Source organism: Drosophila novamexicana, unplaced genomic scaffold (genome assembly GCF_003285875.2).
Source record: "Drosophila novamexicana strain 15010-1031.04,08,12 unplaced genomic scaffold, DnovRS2.1 tig00000689-arrow-pilon, whole genome shotgun sequence".
Taxonomy (NCBI): domain Eukaryota; kingdom Metazoa; phylum Arthropoda; class Insecta; order Diptera; family Drosophilidae; genus Drosophila; species Drosophila novamexicana.
Genome location: NW_020824818.1, coordinates 779,860 through 801,834, shown reverse-complemented (window position 1 = coordinate 801,834; position 21,975 = coordinate 779,860). Strand labels below are relative to the sequence as shown.

The following is a 21,975-nucleotide window of genomic DNA, read 5'->3' as shown; positions in this document are numbered from 1 at the left end:
GTTGCTGGTAATTGGCCTGGGTCTGGGCATGTCGCTAATGCATCTATTATTTTTTTCATCCCTGTTGACGGGCCTGTCCACAGGTCTATTTATTTTTGTCTTACTGATTCAGACATTTCCCTTTTGTTATGTCTGCGAGTTAATCAATGACGATTGCTACAAGTTGAACTTGGCCATATTTTATTCTGAATGGATCGGTGCAAGTCGACGCTATAAATCGACGTTGTTCTTCTTCTTGCAAGCAGCTCAGAAGTCGATTACCTTCATTGCCGGCGGCATGTTTCCTATCAACATGAAAACTAATATTACAGTAAGGCAATTATAATGCTTTAAGATCTAAACATTAAACTATTTTTATTTCATTGTACAGTTTGCCAAGTTTGCATTTTCGGTGGTCGCTGTCGTCAAGCAAATGAATATTGTGGAAAAATTTAAGCTGAACTAAAAAGTTTTTGATAACCTAGTTAAAAAAAAAAACAACATAAAGTATGCGTACAAATCTTTCGGTAATGAAAAGTGGCTGCTATAATCATTATTTTCTCATGCACTTAGTAATAGATGTCTAGTCACTGTTTACAAATTGTTAAAACAATTTTTATAATATAATATAAGTCGCTTTTCACTGATAAAGAATTAAAGATATGTCGCGTATTTGCGCCCCTGATACAGGGTATTGCCTAGCTAATCAATTGCAACTTAAACATAGGTAGTTTGTTTTGCTCTAGTGTGCTCTGCATGGGCCAACATTGATCACGACTGGCCAGATAGACAGCACAGACCTGTGCATCGACCGTCTACAAGTTCGAGTCCAAGACAAGTTGAGAGCTACTTGGCGCTGCTGGTCGGTGGCTGCTGCTGCGGCTGCTGCTGCGGCCGCTGCTGTGTGTTGTATGTATTTAGACATGGCATTCTTTCTATGGAAACAATTGCATAAAATGTGAATCCTGATAGCGACAAAAAACCACAAGACAAAACACTGGCTCAGCTTGGCCTGGCCTGGTCTTGTCGGGTCCAGTGGTCTAGACTGGTCCCATGTGGCGTTGATGCTGGCCTCCGTTTCTGCAAAACTTATGAGACAAGAAACTTAAAGAGCAGCAACTAGAACCTAGAAACAAATCACCATAAAGTCAAGTTCTATAGCTGCACAAAAAGATTGCTTTATGGCAGCAGAAATGCACTGTCTGTTTTTTTATTTAATTCAGCGCAAGAGAATACATTCAGGACTGAACTATTGTCTATGCAGCACAAAATAGACAATGAGAACTGCATAGAAAGGCGCAAGTGGTAGAAATATAAAAATTGTATTTGATAATTAGGACATAGTTAGTACAGCAATCATTTGCCCAACCCAAATCGAATTGGTAGGTTGTTGTGCGGGTTAAAGCCAAACAAAGTTCAATTATGGGCCACCTGGAACAGCCCGCCACGCACAACACTTAGCACACACATTAAAGAAAGACGGAAAGAGGTAAAAGATCGCGAAAAAACAGACCAATCGATAATAATCGGCAAACAAGTTTCATAGTTTGACCGACGCGTCGCAGCTCTCAAGACATAATCCCTGGGCGCATTGTGCATGGCCAGGCTATAACGGAACCGAACAAAACGCTAATTGTGCACGCCTCTAGAACATGATTCAAATCAAAAGAAATAGCCATGGGCCATGGCCCAAACAACAAACTGTACAAACTGTACAGATATCAATATTTAGGCATCTACAACTACGAGGCGATGGCGATGGCGGCAATGAGATTGCACAAAACGCTGGCGTTTAATTGGGTAATTGGCTCAAGTACCGTACGTATTACCACCACCACCGAGCATCCAAATTGAAATACTCGCACATGGCTCAAAACAAAAACGGGGAGTGGGCCTCGGACTTGAACTGGCCCGCAAACGTAATACCGACCAAATTGCAAGTGTACATCAGTCGAGCGGGGAGTGCGGGCGGCTTGTATATAGCGGGGTGTTAGCTGTGCTTATGAATTGACGGCTGTTTGGGTCAGGCTGGCATCAAGAAATAGAATAGAATGGGTAAGTCGGGAAGACTTTGACTGCGCGCAGCTCGTGACTGGCCAACCAGTTACGACAAAGACTCTTCCCAGTTCCCATGTTGGCAAAACTGGGCGGCAGCTCTAGGCTCGAACTGCACACTGCCGTCTCTATAATGCAGCAGGCCCCCAAAACTATAAATGTATTGGATATATGTAGTATATATATGTGTGTGTATAGAGAAAAGTAACTGTTACTCGCCAGTCAAGCAACTCGTTTGCGTCTTCTTTCTATTTTGCTGAATATATGCAACGCCAGAAAAGCCTTCAAGCCAAAATAAACTAGGAGAGAGGTAAGAAAAGTCACCTAGAAGTGCACATACTCTACAAGTTATTTGGACAATTAAATGGAAGATTTCAAAATATATCATTAAACGAACCAATATAGAATTATAACATTTATACAGTCATAATATAGTATAATCAAGAATATAACATAAATCTATCTATTAAAGAGAATTATACAACATATAATTTGTAACTTTTTTTTCTTTTTGCTGTATGATATTTAAAAATAGAAATATCCAAAGTATTTTTCTATATAAATTATAATCTATATATGATTAATGATTCTTAACCCTATAAACTGTTGCCAAGACCATTAGAAAGTGAAGAGATGCCACGATAAGAAAGAGTATTAAAAGACTGGTTCGCTCTTGAGTGTTGTGAGGCCTTAAAGTGGCAAAGCAATTGAACAAGTGAACTTGTGTGCGTGTGTGTGTTTGTGAGTGTGTTTGAGTGCATAGACAACTTGGCTATGCCTGAGTTTGACTTGGAATAGGAATTGGAGGCTGCTAGACCAGCCCATTCAGGTGATGCTTTAATGAGTCCTTTATCACGTCGACTCGCATGTACCATGTACGCGAGAGACTGTGGCATGGCAATGGCATAGCTATAAGAATTATGGCTTCATTGTGAGCACACTCGGTTCCCACCATTCGAACTGGAAGGGGCGGGTTGGCAAGTGTGCGCGAGGAGAAGAGATTCAAATGCATTTTTATTCTAATTTCAAGTGCAGCCACACTTGAACCTTACAATGAATTCAAGCTTGGATTGTGTGTGGCTAACGGTCAGCAGGCGATTGGTCAGTGGCTAACAGCAGCTGTCAAATATTGACATCTATTCATATAATACGAAGTGTTTGCTTAGGCACCCAAAATCTTATAGAAGGAACGGTCATTGGTCTTGCGCCGCACACAGCGTTTGTATTGGGCTGTGGGTTGTGTGGAGTGGGGGCCGGGGGCTTGGAGTCGGGGTGTAAGTCACGACGCATGCAATTACATGCAGCCATAAATACAATTGCTTCAAGAATCGGCACCATATGCCAGAGAGCCAGAAAGACAATCGCAGACGCCGCTTCAGCGAGCCATGAACTTGCCTCTTGGCTGGCCAAGCTAAAGCCAGGCTTATAATAGCTCTTCCAATGCCTTTCCCTGGCTGCTCTGGCTGGCAGCGCCGACAGCGTTTAGTTGATCGACACTTTTATGTTGACGTCGTGCGCGTTGTCATCGTCATCGTTGGACGCCGTCGCCGTCGCCATCGACGTCGTTGTCGTCATTCGTGGCAGTTCTGGTGCTGCGCCTGCCAAACCAATTGATTGATTCCATAGAACAATGCGCAATGGTCGCCGATGCGCCGCCAGCAACAGCTGCAGACTACAAACACACACACACACACACACACACATACCCACTCGTCAGACGCGCACAGTGGAGCAAGTTGCAGGAGCAAAAGCTAAGCACTAGCTAGAGACTTATTAAACTAGAAGAATCTGGGGAACATATTTATTTTATATCAAAATATGTACAGATTTTCAACTATGCGTCTTAATTTTTTTTCTCTTATACAATTTATTCAACCATCCCTTCTCAATTTTTATTTTTCCTGATACCATTTATTTAGCTATAGATAAACAGTTAAACGTATAAACCTTCATATGAGCATGTACATTTCTTGTTATTTCAAATATTTTTTTTCCCATTATTCATATTTTTCCAGGTGCTATCTATTTCTTCCTATATATAGTAGGATTCAGCTAAAAGCCGTTTGTTAACAAAAGGAAGTTCTGCTGGGTAAACGACTTGGGAGTAGGTTGGTTTCGTTTTGCTTTCCTGTTGCGTATGACAGGAAGTCGCCCACTGTGCCATGTTCCGCTTATTATAAATGCGTAGCAATAACACAGAGCGTGGTCACAGCCAAAGAGACATAGCCAGAGCTGGAGCTGGGGCTGGAGCTGGGGCTGGAGCTGGAGCTGCAGCTAGACCTAGAGCTAGATCCAAAGCCAGGCGGAGCATAAAACAAACGGCGAAGGCACTCAACCAAGTCGCAGTCAGAGTCAGAGCCAAAGTCGCTTTGCTATTGTTGTTGTTGTTGTTGTTGGCCAAGTGGAGCCATTGTTTTGAGGCAACAGGCAGCAGCCGTTACCACTTGCAACATTTGTTGGCGCTGCCAAGGTACCGACGAACCCATAAAAGTACGGGCGGGCCAGTAAATGGAACAGGTACGACTTAGCCAGATGTTCACGCTCCAAAAAAAGCGCTATGACTTTTTTTTCGCCAGAACAATACCAGTGAGAGACAGATAGAGGGAGGGACAAAGAAAGACAGCGAAAGAGGTAAAACAGGAGCTGCCAAGCTAGATTGCAGCATTCACTGAGTCACCGCCAGAAACAACCCACACAACACACCAACAGCACACCTGATCGTTAGTATTTCAATTCATGGCACAATAATATTTACAGCAAATAATTGTACACACATTATTTGAACTGGGCTCATATATTTGTGCTGTGACTTTGTTGTTCCACGGTTGGTGGACCTTGAAACTCTCTGTGATCTGGGTGTCTGGTAAATAATTGCAAAGCTTAATTGACCAGCAAAGAAACGCTTCATTATTGAAACAATTTGGTGCCAACTGGACGCCATTTATTTGGCCTGACAAAGTACACAGATGTTTTAATACCCTGTAGTCGACACGAAATGTTTTCAATACAAGCTGGCAAGAGAAGCCGGATAATCATGGAATACCATAAGGGACTTGTATTCGAACTATTATATCGCTTTCTATGTCAAAAAATCTTCCATCCATTATTTCCATTATTTAGTTTGCATTTAGCTTTCAAGAGAAAGACACCTTCGTGAAATTAAGCTCAAACAATAATGATATTCAATTTCTTGAGATTTAATTCCAAGGGCTTCAAAAGCTGGAGACAAAATGATATATAAGGGCTTAATCTGAGTACACAGTTTTATATAGTAGATCGCTACTTATTAAAAACAAACAATTTAGAATGTCAAAAAGTGGAATGTAATTCGATTGGATTTCTAATTGAAGTTGTTATAATTTATCGCCTGCAGCTATTCATAAGCTACATTGTCCTACAGTTTTTCAGATAACTAAATAGCTTAAAGACAATTTGGGCCATGGCTTCTAGTGCTTAAGTCCTTATCTATGTAATAGATATGAAAGCCAAACACGAGACCTGCGCACATGACACTTAAAATTGTTAGCATTCATGTTATGTTGAAATATTTGGATAACGAGTGCTTGAGATTAGGTCTGGAATCTTTCGGAATACAAAGTAGAACTTGTAAAATTTTCTATAATTAGTATGTAACTAGTTTTATTTTTAATAGAGTAGTGTCTATTATTATTTATTGTATAAGTAGACAAGTAACATTGGTAATCAAAAGCAATTAAATAATTTAAAAAATTCCTACTAATTGAGAGTATATATAACAACTGTTGAGATCAGTTTAGTAATAATATATTTGAGGTATGATAATGCATGCCTGGTTTCGTTTTTAATAGGTAAAATGTCGCAAATATTCTTTAGAATAAATTTAGTAACCACTCCAAAACGATCTAAGCTATGTTTGGCAACTTCCTGGTTAACTAATTGCTCCAAACCCATTTATCTATCAGCTTATATTCATTTAAGAGTAAATCTTACAGATATGGTCATAACCCTATCACCATTTTAATTACTTAATTTCGAGTTTTGTTTGATTTCGTGTGCCCAGCCCTATTTTGGGAATCTTTGGCGATTCGCCAACACATGCCTAACCCAATTTAAAAGAGCTGTCAAATGTGTAGAAAAGTAATCCTATTTTGTTGCTTGAATCCCTCTCAAATGTCGAATTGTCGCCGCTGCGGGTCATAAGTTTACCAAAAGGGGCCGCACCCAACAACCAACTGAAAGCCCATAAACCAATTACAAAACTCCACGCACAATGTCTATATGTCTGTCAGTCAGTCAATGCAATGCTTTATTGGTTTATTGTAAATTGAACTACAAATAACACAAACTAAATGCCATTTAAGGCAATGGACCCAGAGACAAGCCCTTTTTCAACCGGGTGCTTCGTGTTTGAAGGTTTACGCATGCACTCGAGTGCGGCGAGGCGCATCTGAAGGGGGCCGGTTTTAATTTATGCCCTTGCAGGCGCACTGAAACATTTTGCCATTAAGTGTGGCACATAAAAAAAGGGACTTGGCCAATAACAAAATGGTAATATAGTTTAGTTCAGAATGATAAACTGTTCGTCTGCTTGATGATTGTATTTATTGTTAAATGTTTAAATCGATCAAATCTGCATATTTTTCAATATTTTAATTATTTTGAGATCGATTCAGAGCAGATATCTTGATTAAGTTTATGTATTAAACTACTATTAAACTGTTTCTATTTAAGAGCTGGCTTTTCAAAATTCCACTTGTTATTTTGGAAAATAAGTGGAAGGCTTTATTTGGGTGAATTGAATTCTAGCTTTAAAACCATTGAAAGTCTTAATCTCTGCTAAGGGTCCTGTTCATGTCATTCGCATCTTCCTTGTTTGAAGTTTGCTTAATCTAATTTTTGACGTATCTTTAGCAAATAAAGTTAGCAGTTAGTGTATGCGATATTCGACATTCGTAAGCAATCCGTTTTGTGTAATTCTCTATCATTTTAGCTGTCTTTTAGCGACACCCACCCAATGAATACGGCATCGGGCTACGACATTTGGGCGACCTTAGCTGCTGACTGCTGGTGGTAGCTGGTTGGCAACCGCAAAGGCAACTTCCTGGTAACAGCTTCCACATATCAAGCTGCCAGGCAGACAGTTAGTCAGTCAGTCAGTTAGTTAGTCAGGCAGACAGCCAGGCAGGCAGTCTAGCAGTTAGGCAGGCAGTTAGGCTGATCACGAGCCAATCCGGAAAAGCAGGAGAAGCGACTCGAAGGCAGCTTTTAAAGCGGTTTGCTGATGAAGACTTCTGCGGTTAGTAGACTGCCAGTAATTTGTTAGGCTAGTAGGTATTATAAACATGCATAAGTGCATATCTCTTTTCTATATGTCTGTCTGTGGTGCCGTCAACCACATTACTGGCTGATCATCAATATTTTGCATCATAATGTGCAGATCCAGTCACATGATATGTATGTAGATGCCATAAGTTCCGCATTAGGCGCGCTCTCGGCTCGATTTTGTCATTTTCGTCGTTATGCGATTGCATAAGCTGCCCCAAGTAACGAGTACTTAAGTCATGTATCTGACAGCGCTTTGGCCCAAAACCTAAAGGCAAAGGTCAAACTTGTTTAAGTGCACTTTAGCGGAAAATGTCACTGCACACGCTAGCACTCAAAAAAACTTGCGAGTTCCATGAGTTAGCTCAGTTCCCCCTCCAAATGATTTTTCCACTCAATTTCAATTGTTGTTGCTAAAATAAACGCTAAGTGAATCGCACCCAACAAAGTCGGGCCGTTCCGAAAATGAAATGAAAATTTGCGCATTGCGGTCGTTTTTTTTTTTTTTGTTTTTTTTTTGCATTTCACTTTTGGGTGGGGGAAATCAACCCCACAAAATAGTCAAAGCAAAAATAAAAACTAAATTTATGATAATTACAGAAATATTTATCAATTTAAGCTTGTGGTGGACACAGTTCTGAACCCTCGCACTGCTATTGTTGCTGTCGGGGTTGAAATGTGTGGAATAAGAAACGTATACAAATTCCTACAAGTCTTAAAGTTTTACTGTCGAGTAAAGAGTTTGGCAAATACGAAAATGTTTCTAAGCAATCTGCGAAAGTAGCGCTTAAGTTCGAGGTATTTAAGAAACAATTTTCCAGCAATATAATTGCAAATGAGTTTCTTGAACGTAAAATAAATCATAAGTATTAGGCTCATATTACCTTAAAAATAATAAAAATCTTTTAGCTCACTTATAACAATACACTATACATCGTGTATCCGTATTAAATTAGGGCGGAAAAATAAATTTTTTAAAAATATTAGTCATTTATACATAACTCACTAACTAATAATTAGCAATAAATTAAATGAATTTATGCCCAGCTAATTATATCTGTATATATAGAGCATTGGTTAAAGCCAAGCCCAGTTTAAATTCCCAAAGGGTTCTAGTGCCCCTCTCCAAGTCTGACTGCAGCCTACTTGAGGGTATTCCCCAAAGTGGCCAACAAATTGGATCTCTTACGGAATTTTGTGGCTCTTATGAAATAATAACAATTTACAACTGTAAACAACTAATGTTATCAAATGCATTTAGGGATGCTTATGCACTTAGCCCAAAGGTTAAAGGCGGCGCATTTATAATTCCCAAATAGTTCTAGTGCCGCTTTCCATATGAGACTACAGACTACTTAAAGCTTTTCCACATAGCGTGACAAAATGCTAGAAAATTAAAAAAAAAAACTCAAAATTTTAGCAGGCCATAAAACAAAATGGGCAACAACAGCTGCCAAGGCATAATGTGTGAAAGTGTTGTTGTTGTGGGCATTGTTGATAGTTGTTGGCGATGCAAGCCAACAATTTTACGGTAATTTACACAGATGCTACGGCCGGACCCGTTCCGTTCCATGCGTTCCCTTTGGCCAGGCCGAAGTGCGAAAGTGTTTTGAAGAGCCCACGAAGAATGCATTTGGGCTGATGTTTCCCACCGTGGCCCAAAAGGCAGGCAGAGGAAATGCGCAGGCGCAGAGAATTCACATGATGATCGTTAGTAGATGTTGTTGAAGCTGTTGCTGTTGTTGTAGCTAGTTTTTGGGGGCAGGCATGAATTGGTAGGTAATTAAAACTACTCGCAACTGCAATAGCTAAGGCAACACCGCGGCTGCATTTACCACAGACAAAGCAGCCGCTGCCTCCGGACGCTGAAGTTCGTAACATGGAAGCGCGAGTTTCTCTACGCCTTCATTTTAATGTATCTTTTAGTTAGCTTCAGTTGTTGCTGGTTTTCAATTAAGTATTGCTGTTGTTGTAATGGGTGTGTGTTGTAGCTGTTGTTTTTGTTGTTTCTGTATGCATGTGAGAAATATGCAGCCTACTCAATGGAGGTCGTTCGTTATTCTCCCTGCTTAGCATAAGGCAATTCCATTGTCTTGTATCATGTGAGAAAACCTCTGCATTCTTGGAGTACCTTCCAATTCTTGTAATTATAAGAATTAAATGAGCTTATATGCGTGTGTGTGTGTGTGTACTTGTCAGGGGCCTATTAGAAGTGGGTAAGAAAATTGTAACAAGCATAGGTCATTTTCTGTATAAGGGTTCCTATAATAAGCATGTGGGTAGCAGAGAAAAAGTCCAATCATAATATTATTTCTGGCGAAGAATAGTATGATGTGTAATTAGAACTCGTGCATTGTATAGAAGTATATGTACTTGGATACCTTTTAACTAGCCAAATTAAAACTATTATAGAATTTAGATTATGTTTAGGCTTCTTATTTTGCAAGCTGCATGCAATATAAACAAAGTATTGAGAAAAAGAAACCTATCAGAAAAATAAAAAACTCTAGGTAAGGGGCATATGCATATATAGTATTTATATCTATGACTATTTAACAATGAAAAAACTAGTATATATTTCAAAATAACAATATTATTGTTAGTACAACTTCTTGGCTAATCAGTTAATTTGATTGATTTGTGTATAACTTAAAAAAACAGCCGCATTTATTTATCAAATCTATTGCCCCACATGTCTCAGCTATTTAAATAACTATCTGATATTACCATAAATCATCAAAACTTAATTAAAACTCGAAGCGGAACCTTAAAAGCAAAAAACAACGTACTGCCCACCAAGACCGAAGTGAGCTCATTTATGGAGATTTAACGAGCCATAATTCTAATCTGTAATCGGTAAGCACTTGGAAAGTCCAATTGTCTGTGGTTTTAGTGGTTTGGTGGTGACACACGTGAAAGATTTCAAACTCTTAACGAGCCATAAAAGCGAGCGAAATAAAAATAAAAGTAAAAATGCTTTGAGACTCACCTTTCTGTGCGAGGAGACGAGCGGCGTGTGCGGATTGTTATTGTCAAAGGCTGTAAACAAAAACGAAAATGGCATTATTAAAAATCGGTTAAGGCTGATAAAATTGACAGCCATAAAAAGGCGTCCATGTGAATATCATAACATCAACTTAGGTACAGTTATAGCGCATTTAACAATTAATTAATAAATATATAAATCGATAAATGTCGGTTACGATCAAATTGCAATTAAGCTCTAAATTGTTTACCTTTCCAATTGCAGTTTTTTCTTCTCTTTTGCTTAAATATGCAAACTGTTTGAATTCCGTCTGCCCGTCTGTCGATCTGTCCCGCCGTCTTTCTCTCTGTTTCACTGTCTGTTTCTCTGTGCTTTACACTTCCGCACTTGATTGGCCAAACCCAAGCGGGCAAAAATTGTAACAAAAATAACTACATAAAACTCGAAACGGGTTCAGCAATCATAAACATGTTGTGCAAACAGACGGACATGCCCGCTGCTGAGTTGTGGTGTACGCTATAACAGGGTGGGGTGGGGCGTGGTGGGGCTGGCGTGGGGTGGGGCACCTGACATGACCAACAGCACCTCAACGGAAACATAAAAGAATGCTCCAAGCACACATGCACAACTTCTAGATACCCTTTAGCCCAATCTCAAGTGGTTTAATCAAAGCAATAATCAATCTCAATATTGAGCACCATTTGTGTTATCGATAGTTCAAAAAGACGATTACAGACAGCTTCGATAGTCCTATCGACATTCTTTTCATAGATATGTCGATCGATTTTCATTTGAAGCAGGGCTCGAATCCCTGACTTGTTTAAGCATAAACAGCGAGAATCTAGGTTGGAGACCCAGTGCTATTTGATAGTTTCTAAGTATACCCTAAACTAATCGGTCTACAGGTCTTCACTCTAATAGATCCAAAGAATTGCGTTCATCTGTCTATTATATACCTATTTATGATTTGATAGACACAGGGTATGCATATTGTCAATGAGCCGGCGTCAATTGTATCATATGTAAGTTATACAAAATAATGCAGACACATGTATAAGTATCTCTGCTATAACTCAATCCACAACGTGGTTTGGCATTTTGCTTAACAATTAAATGCAATTTTTTATTAAAACCTGCACAAATTTAGTTGACTCAGCGATTGAATGTCCAAGTTGCTCCGGTTGGTTGGGTTCGATTCGGTACGGTACGGTTCGGTTCGGTTGGGGCTAGAGGGTGCCGATGGTGGTGCTGACCGGCCGGCTTTTGATTACAGAGCAAGATAAACCTCAGACTGACCACAGACCGGACGAACTCCATGGCTCGGCAATTTCGTTTAAAGTTTATTAAGCGTGACTGACATTTGTGAATTGTTTTTGTAATTGCTACGCCCAAAACATGCAATAAATAAGTCACAAAATCAAACAAGTCCACAAAAAATAACTTCCGATTATCGAAGCTTGAATACGCTTGTGCATCTAATAAATAAAGATTTGAGCTTTGTATACACGATGGTGATTATATCTGAGAATTTTACTCAAATAGTGTACCCAAATACATATATTAAGTGTCTAAGAATCGGACCAAGAAGTGGAAGGATCAACAAATATAGAGTAAATAAATAATTATATAAAGAAACTAAGCGTCAACTTCAACTTCAACAGCAATTTTAATAGGTTAATTCCAGCTCGATTGTTCTATAGAAGATAGAAGATCATTTTATTTCTTAAGCTTATTTGTTAATGGGCCAACATTTATCGCCGACTTAATAATATACCCCTTTTTTTAGCCTATTTTAAATGGATGGATGCAGTGTATACAATTAAAGTACTATCGTATCTATACTAAATGACACACCCCCTGCCTAAGCCCAATGTAAAGCTAATATGACCCGTTTTTCATCATTCATACGTTTCCGACTAAGAAACTGATCTCTAAATTAAAAACTAGTTTGCTCCCCGGAAAAGTGTGTAAAATAAAGTAATGCTTGTTTGGATCTGGTGATTTAACGCCATTTAATTTAGCAGTGTGTGTGATCTAAGCCCTTTTTTGTGTGTCGTTGCGGATACAACATTGAACTTACAGGTCTGGCTGGGGTTGGGGTTAGGATCAGAACACTTTGCAGTCTTTTGGGTACAAAAGATGAGCTCAGCATGATATCATAATGCTGTCCGTTGTCCATCACTTTCGCAGGAAATGAGTTAACACAATAGTATATAAAGGTAGGCAGGGTCAAGAAAACAAAATAAAGATAAAAGAAGAACAGCAGCCGCAGCTGACTCCCGAGTTGGGGCACATAAAAATTCCGTGGATGCATGGAACATGCCGCGACTTTATAATTAAATGAAAAAAAATGGTGTTGTTTTTTTTTTTTTTTTGGTTGTCTGTTGGTTCCACTTAATAATTAATTGACATTTAGCAAAGAATTTCAAATGAATGAAAGATGTTTGGCCATTTGCCGATTCTCAGCTGTCGAAATTTGCGTACATTGAAATTTATTAGTGGGTGATTTATGAGGCAGCCGTTACGCTTGGGTCTGAGGCCTGGGAACATGTGCTCAACGCATTGTTTTGAGGAATTTCGGACGTTAGGATTTGAAAGTTCATAACGTTGAACGGATTAGTCAGGCACATGTGTGAAAAATTATAGCAAGCTGCCGAAATTATTTTGAGATATGCGAGCAATTATCGTAGATTTCGGTTGGTTGAATTTGCTGATGGATTAGCATAGCTTCTGGCATGGATTAAATGGATTAGCCTTGAAGTGAGCCACAAATTGAGACTTTAAAGGGTTGTCTGGCCGGAAAATTACTATACAGACGTTGCTCCCAAGTTTTAAGATTATAGATATTACAATTTTAGAAAACATTTCTAGCTCGCACATAGATAATCTTCTAATTGCAATTTGCTTCCTTTTCTTAGCGGAAAGAGAGCAAATTGTTGTTATAGATTAGATCAACAAATTTGTGACTTCCTGAGATGTTTTTCTGATATTTTCTTAACATTTTTAGTTTTTTTACGCATTTTGTTTACAATATACGTTAGGCAAAAAATTCTTATCGATTATGACTCATAAATGCGTCAATTGTTTAATTTCTAATTGGTGATCATATTGGCGCATTCACCTACATATACATACAGTACCTAGGAATCGGTCAGGCATTATCTTTACTTTTTATTTACACAAAATATATTGTCATTGTAAAGGTTCCCTGTATTTGTTTGTGGTTAATGTACCGATTGTTTTATGTATAAAATAACAGAATGTAAAGTTTATGTGTATTTCTATCACAGCAAAAGAAACTTTTCGCAGCGTTAACTGGTTGAGAATTGCAAGCGTCAAGCAATATAAAACGTAAAGCTGGCATTGTCGGTTTTACCTTGATCTCGAGACTTGTTAGATTTGTAAACAATAAGCTTTGAATGTATATATCAATCTTTCAAGGAAACGTTCTCCTTTCCTAATAGGTATCTGTTCAATTTATATATAGAGTGAAAGTGCTTTATCTACACCAAAAATTAACTCAAATTACGCTTACAGGGTGTCTAAAAGTCATGGATATTAACTTTTTTCATTTCTAATTGGTTTTTTGCCAGAGTTTTGGCCTTTGAACACTTGGTGAAATATCGGCACACATTAGCGAGCTGAGTGATAAGATTAGCTTGCCAAAGTGGCTGCTTGGACAAGGCGAAAGACACTTTGGTGAGTGGGTTGCATAAATGGGAAATGGGAAAATGCAGCACAGGAGTGAATTGTGAGACTCGGCGAGACGGGCAATACTTTCCTCGCGCCACCTGCCACCTGCCAAATCCAATTAATAATTATTATAATAATAAGTTGTTAATAAAAAGCATTTGCGTCTGCTGTTGACTTTCAATTGTGGTCCCTTGCGGCACCCGACCTCGCCCCCGCTTCAGAGTTCAATAGAAAAGTATAAAACATTTTCATGCTTATCTGACGCTTTTTCTTGTTGTCTTTGTTTATATTTTTTACCTTTTGCTCATTTTCGTAATAAAGTTTTGTGCACGTTGTTGGCTTTTTGTCTGATGTTTTTGTTTTAGTTGCTGCTGTTTGACCAAGTGGCCTCATGGCAATTTACTTTCTAATGTCATGAAAGTCATGTGCAAGTCAACTTCATTTCTTCGCTATTTCTATATATATATATATATATATATATATAAAGTATATATATTTCTTGTATATATATTATTTTCTTAAGCACGGCAAAAAGTTAATTTTATTTAATGACTAAACTTTTTACCCACGCTGCCGTCCAGAAATTGATAAATAATCTTCGCGCACAATACGCGTAATCTATGCAGATTTTTTTCATATATTTTTTGCTGTTTTTTTCTTTCTTTATGGCTAAGTTAAAAAAGGTGTCAAAACGTAAATTGTCGACGGCTTTTGAAAGATAATAATATTTTGTTTTTTGTTTCTATGCAGCCGCAAGGGTAATAAGCAAAAGCAAGAAACAAACACTGGAGGCTCTGATAATAACAATTATCCTAACTCAGTTGATCGTTGAGTGTTGCAATTGCTGGGCTAGTTTTAATGGTAACTAATTAAATGCAATTTGGTTTACAACAGCGTCAAAATAAAGGCTTATTAATCAAATGCGTTGAGAGGGTTGCCCCTCAAAAACCATATGGGAGTGACCTTTAGGCGCTGCTTTATTTACAATTAGCCGCCTGCCGGCGTTTACTTTCAATTATAAATTAATTAATAATCTTTAATGATTCGCTGCAGTTGTTTAGCTTCATTGTTAATCATGAGGAAATGATAGATAGTCTGGTGATTAACTTAATTGCGCGCGGGGTATTTGGCATGATCATTAAACTAATTTCAGATAATTAGTCGAACAGTTGTGTAAATTGATTAGAATTACAAAAGTTGAGGAAAAACTGTTGAAAAACTGAAATTGAATTAATTGCAATATGTTTTTTCATGCTTAAGTAATATAACAGTGTAAATATATTTTAACCCAACTAGCCGTAACTTAACAGTAAGCATGTTAATTACACTCGTTTTGTAAACATTCTGCTATATTCCTCAACTACTGTTAAAATAACAGCTTACTGTGGTGCTGTTAGGTGGCTCTCAAACGAAACTATGTTAAAAGCCCTACAGAATTAATGAAAGAATTACGTTTACAAAGTCATTCTCTTGAACTTGTCAGTATTATGTTGAAGGACGTGCACGATTTACTTGCTTTCGTTAGATTAATTAACATGTAAAAAGTGAACAATGTTGTTATATGTTATATTACAGAGTCATTCTCTTGAATTTGTCAGCATTTTGATTAAAGGCTTGCGAGATTTACTGTCTTTTGTTCACTTTGAAGCATTTTCAATAATCCGTTAGATTAATTAACAGAAAAAGAAAACAATGCGGTTCTATGTTACATCAATAACTGTCATAAGAGTTCTCTTAAGCAGCTTTCATCAACACGCAACTACTAGATTTACACTTAACAGAGACATTCGGATGCACTGTTAAGTGGCAGTAAAACATAAAATAACAGCATTAGATAGCGGAACAATCTTAATGCAAGTCACTTAACATTATTCTAGTTGCTCAGCGCATTTGAAGTTCGTGGCAAACAATTTAGCATGACTTTATGATTTTGACACAATTACAAGGCTAGTGGGTGCAGCTGCAAATCGTTTAGCTGCGCAGGCGCCATGCAAAATTTATTGTAACTGAAACTCTCGCTTTCTTTCCACGGCAACGACAACGCCTCGTTGCCTTGATGACTGTGAAATTAGACAGCGGCCGCGTCGGGGGCGGCGACGGGTGCTGTTCATATTGTATCTGTTATCAGAGGTGGCTGACTTACTGACTAAGCGACCAACTGAACGACTGGCTGACTGAATGACTGCGGCTGCTGCTGCCTCTTTCACTTTGCGCTGAAATTACAATATAAATTTATATGCACAATATACGAGTTATGTCTCTATGTGTGTGTGTGTGTGTGTGTGTGTGTGTGTGTGTGTGTGTGTGTGTGTGTGTGTGTTTATATGCATATTTATATACAGAAACAATCTTTAATCAGCATTTACGCTTTCATCTTTCACATTTTTCAAAGACAGCGACGCGCGCGTCTTGAGTGAAAAACAACACCAGCAACAACACTGATGAACCTGTTGTTGTTGTTGCCGTGGTTGTGCGCATGCGCAGCTGCTGTTTGTGGAAGAAATATTTTAATTTCTTTAGCAAATTTACATAGTTGGCATATTTAACAAATTCACGAATTTACGAATTTACGAATTTGTGTTGTCTATTTGTCTAATTCAATTTGGGAATTGGCCGCCCATCAAAATTTATGTCTTTTGATTTTTTACAAAAGACGAAAGCAAAAGTGACACTTCAAGCATTTAACTCGAGCAGGAGACGCCCTTTGTTGGTTTCTCGAAAAAAATAGAAAAAAATATTATGCAATCCACAATAGAGCCTAAGGCTGAAGAATGGCAGCGGTTTTGTGGTTTGGTATGTTATTCACATTGATTACAAGTTGATTGGCTTAGGCTTTGGGGTTAGCAGGGAATTGTCTGCGTTACAGTGTGGTCACACTGAAAATGGGCCACACAATTTTGTGAATGGCATGTGTGTGTGTGCGCGTGTGCGAGTGTGTGGGGATTGTGTGGGATTTGTTGGGAAACTTCGAAATAATGTGCAGGCATATGCTAAATATGGTTATTATTATAATAACAAACCAAGATATATGTACAAATAGAGCAACAGAATGGGCAATCTCTAGAAATAAGACATATAACAGTTAAACAGATAATCTCGCTTTAGAAATTAGGGCATCGAAGATTGAAGATCGCTTCGGGATCGAATATGGATGTCATCTTGCCTTAGCCAAAGACCAAAGAAATTTAAAATTTAGCTGATAACTTACCCTGATTAAGCCAATATTACTTTCTATTAATTGTAGTACATTTTATTAGTAATGGCATATCAAATATAGCAATAAAATTACTAATAATAAGAATGCTACTCAGTAATACTAACAAAAATATAACTAAATCCCACGTAGTTTTCAAATGTATTATAAACCTATAAAACGGACCATGTACTACTTATATACAATACAAAACTCTCAAGTGCAGATACGTTTCTATTGTTGATGTAGTCGACACACTTACTGAGTGCTTCTATATAAAAAGTATATATTCCCATAGCCTATAGACGAACGAGACGATAAGATAGGGTACGGCTGGAAGGAAAGGCGCATTTCTTGTATGGCCTTTGCCATTTTTCGATTGTGTATAATTGCATCAAAATTTATTTATAAATTAAAGCGTATATTGTAGTAAAAATGCGCAAAGCCTTGACTGAATGTGAATGAGGCATCTTAGGAAATACATAGGTGCTTTCAGGGTCGCCTAGCTGCCTCTCGAGAGCAGTTCGTGGAGACTCAACACACGCACACACACTCACACATGCATGACAAGTGTCATCGAATAATAGAGCTCAGAAATACCGTTGTGAACAATATTTGGATTATCTTATGATTTATGTGCTAGACGCACTTTCAAAATCACATAACAAACTGCACACACACACATTTTCCAGCCAAAATATTTGCTTTGTTACCAAAGCAAGAAAAAAAAACAATTAATATAAAAAAAGTTAAAAAGTTTCAAAATGCAGTTTGGGAGCTTTTACAGACTCTGCACAGGTGGACAAGTTTGGCGACGCCAGAAATAAATTAACAAAAAAAACTTTATATATTAATAAACAGAGTGCTCGGCGAGAGATACCCTGGACGGCCTAAGGAGTTGACTTAAGATTTCTTGTTGCCTATCGATAGGTTTTATCAATATTGTTATTATCATTATTACTATTATTCTTATTATTTTTATCATTGTTATTATTATTTTGATTTTTTAATGTTATTATTATTATTATAATTACTATCATTATGGTTATCATTGCCATTACAATTATCATTATAATTAGTATTATCATTATTATTCTTATTATTATCATTATTATTATTAACATTATTTGGTGTCTAGGTTATCGAAGAGTCCATAACCACGATCTACTCTGTTATTAATGCTGAAGAACTTTTTCCTCTGCCCGTTGCATACATTTGCACAAGACAATGATACCCTTTTGGCTAATTATTAATGGTTCCAGGGTATAAAAAGACCTGCACTGTCTGTGGCTTGCGGTCTTTTCCACATAAGTGGAGCATATGGAACGTCAAATTTGGTTCAGGTTCAGTGGTCGTCATGCGTTGCGCTTATGTCATTATGACGACAAAGCCGAAAAAAATAACACCAAATTATTATATTAATTTGTTGGCTGTTTTCAAACTAGAGCAGCAACCACAAAGAAGACAACAATTTGTTTTGTGGTGCCTTTTTATTTGTTTTTTTTTTTTGGGTCTATGGAAAATCACGTGGCAAATGCTTCAGGTGAGGTCCACGGCGACAAGTCACGACGACAACATAAATTATTACAGCAAGTTCATAATAAATGCATATAATGTGGGTTTTATTGTGCTGCCAAATGACCTGCCTTTGATCGCATGGCCAACTAATCTGATCTGTGGCTCATATATTTTCGGTTTACATGTGTCCAAGTTCCCGGAAAACGTAAGCAGCGCACAGATTACAAAAGTTGCGAAATATGACACAGAAGGTTGGGAAATGTTTCCAATTGGGAATGTGCATAGAAATTCATAATCTATTCAAACACCAGAGCTGATGAAAGAATACATATTTCATATATATAATATAGTATGTAGATTCGAGAGCAGACCTTATTTATTTTATACTCGCATAAAGTGAAATAAGAATAAAACGAACTGAAACTGGAAACGAACCACAAAAACCGAAGATAACTTCGAAAATAGATTGGCTTGAGATACGAAATTGTTTTTCAAAATATGTGCGACATTCAATTAGAGTTTACAATATGAATGACAGGTTAAAGTTTGAAGCTTAGACGATGGGAATCACAAGGCAGGTTGCTGGTTCGAACCTTAAGCTGAGTCAAAGATAATTGTTTTAGCTTACAGCTCTGATATGTTGATTTTTTTTCTCGCAAATCGATTACAATTTATATTTTCAATACTTTTTTGATATTATGTACAGTCAGATTCTAAATGCAGCAGTTTTTTATTCACATTGAAATGTTTTCCATGAACATTCGTAGAATTCAACTTGGTTTTCTCTTTTGGCTCTCGACCAAAAACCAAATATTCACATTTCCTCAATTAGCACATCCACAATGATTTAGGGTCTTCCCGTAGAAAAACCAAGTTAAGAATAATGTAAGCCTATTAAACTTCAAATGAATGCGATTTTCAATGCATGTTTGAGCACATTTTAGCTCTAGTTTGTGCTTTTTGAACTTAGCAACTAGCTAAATTAGTCGCAATGCTGTAAGCAAGGCTATGAAAAAAACTACAACAATTTGTGGCATAGTTTCGTTATAATTATTGTTGATGTCTTCTAGTTGATGTTTTTTGTAATTTTTAGTGTAATTATTTAAACATTAAACCAGTTAAGCGACCAGCTGGCAATGCAACATATTTCTGTTTTTGTTCGATGTTTTTTTTTTTTTTTTTTTGTAGAGAAAACAAGAAAGTCATAGACATGAAAATAAAATATCATCACCCATTAGACCCATCATCTGGACCCCATCCAACACAGTGTGTTCGAGCAGTCGATGTACGTAATTTTCCATCTTATTTCTTTTTCTTCACACAATTTACAGATATGTTGACGGCTGTAATTTTTCTGGCTTAAAGGCTACAAGCCCAAAATAATGAGTAAGGCGTTTTTTTTTTTATTGGACCAAAGCAGAAGGCCAAAAGTAACCTGCTTTCTTCTGCTATTGTCAATACTTTTTTCTTTGTTGGGTGAAACTCTGTCTAATGGCTACAAATTGTTAGAATGCTGAATTTTTGGTTTTTCTTTTTTTTTTAATATTCATACCCTGCTACTATAAGAAATAAGTAAGAGGGGATAAAGTTAAGAAGACGAAATCGTTGAGTGATTATGGATCAAAACCAAGGGCTAAGTCGATATTGCCATGAGAATTTCGTGCTAAGACTTTATGGAATTGTAAGACCTCATAAGCGTAAGTCATAGTTTGTACGGAATCTGTAGATTGTAGGGATACGAAGCATGAAATATAAAAAGGTATACACTAATAATAATTTCCCCAGTTCCCGTCCGAGTATAGGGTATCTGCCAAGTAGAGCACACTCAACTAAAGCACTCTTGCTTTAAAGTACGTTTTCTCATGTTATAAACGGAAGAGCTGCATTAAAAATGATGCCTTGGCGGAAACTGAACGAAAGTAATCAACAGCTTATGAGAAGAGAGCGAGAGCGAGGGAGAGAGAGAGGGAGGGCTGGCTTGATAGAAGAGAACCTACGACAACAATTTAACAGGGGGTTGCACACAAGAGCGCATGTGCCGTGACCTTCAGACAAGTTGTAGGCGGCTGTTGGGGCTGGAATTGGGTGGGTTTGGGGAGTCGCCCTTAATAAACTTTCACTAGGCAGCTGGGACGCATTGCTAAACTTGCTGAGCGCCTGGCGAAAAACGTAATGGCGAGTTTGTGTGTTGACAGAATCGAGCGCCAAAATGATTGCCGCCTGTTGCCATTTGCCAGTCAGTTGGCTAGCAAATGCTGCGCGCCTAATCGAGGCGCCAGCGAGCGCGGCGACTTGACGGCGCCGTCGACGTCGTTTGCATTGACTTGGCTTGACTGCACTTGGACACAGGTGAGTGCTTGAATGTGATTATATGCAGACGACGACAGGTTCTGGCTGGGGTGGGAGTTCAACAAACACAATCAATGATTCGCGGTGCCCGGCGACGCGGTTGTCAGCATTTGATAGAAGCAACGTTCGATTTGCCACAAACCACAACTAAAAATATTTTTCACACATTTTTACACCCATTTCTGACCGTCTGGGCGGCAAGTTCAAAGGGGGCGCGCAACCTGCTCAGCCCGGTTTTAAATGTTGATTTTCACATTCCATACGAAAACATAACGAAACATTAGAGGGTGCTGAGCATAGTTGCCAGCTAATTGACGGATCCGACATGGATCAAGATCAAGTCAAACCTGAGGCAATGCTTTTCGTATCTATCTATCTACCTTCTCTCTGCCGTCGTCTTCTGTTCGTTTGTGCCGTCTGCTAAATTAGCGGCAATTAAAGTGTTACAAGGTGTTTGCTGTTTGCCCCGAAGAAAGCTAAGACAAGGCTAAGACAACAAAAAACTCAAGCGCTGATAAGTAGATGAATGAACCGAAGAACAACTAAATTAGCGATAAACTGTCTGTTCTTTGGATTATACAACTGTGTTGAGTCTGCTCTGAACTGGAAGTTAACTGAATTTTAAGTGTAATCGCAATGAATAACAAGTGGAAGTGCTTAATTTTCAAGAATTTGAATGTAACACAGAAAATCTTACCTAATTTAAAAGAGGTCATAAAATTTAACAAAAGTAATCGATTTGGTGCGTTCTTTGATAAATTCCAGAACTTATCATATATATTTATTTATAATAATAACAGAAAATGCTTTCATAAAAAACTCGTTTTTGAATGTGACTAACAAATTGTTATCTTAGCAAAACTTCTTCTTTTTTGCCAATTTTTTCTTAATAAGAGAAATA

At 37.9% G+C, this 21,975-nt stretch overlaps 1 protein-coding gene across 5 annotated transcripts in view; it reads right to left on the bottom strand.

The window, feature by feature from the left end:
• The window catches only part of LOC115763282 (protein spire), a 50,303-nt gene that overhangs the window by 25,211 nt on the left and 3,117 nt on the right, over window positions 1–21,975 (bottom strand). For all 5 annotated transcript variants that reach the window (XM_030705767.1, XM_030705760.1, XM_030705765.1 and 2 more), the window contains exon 3: window positions 10,325–10,374. In XM_030705767.1, coding sequence (XP_030561627.1) covers window positions 10,325–10,374 — 50 coding nt within the window. The remainder of the gene's footprint in view (window positions 1–10,324; window positions 10,375–21,975) is intronic.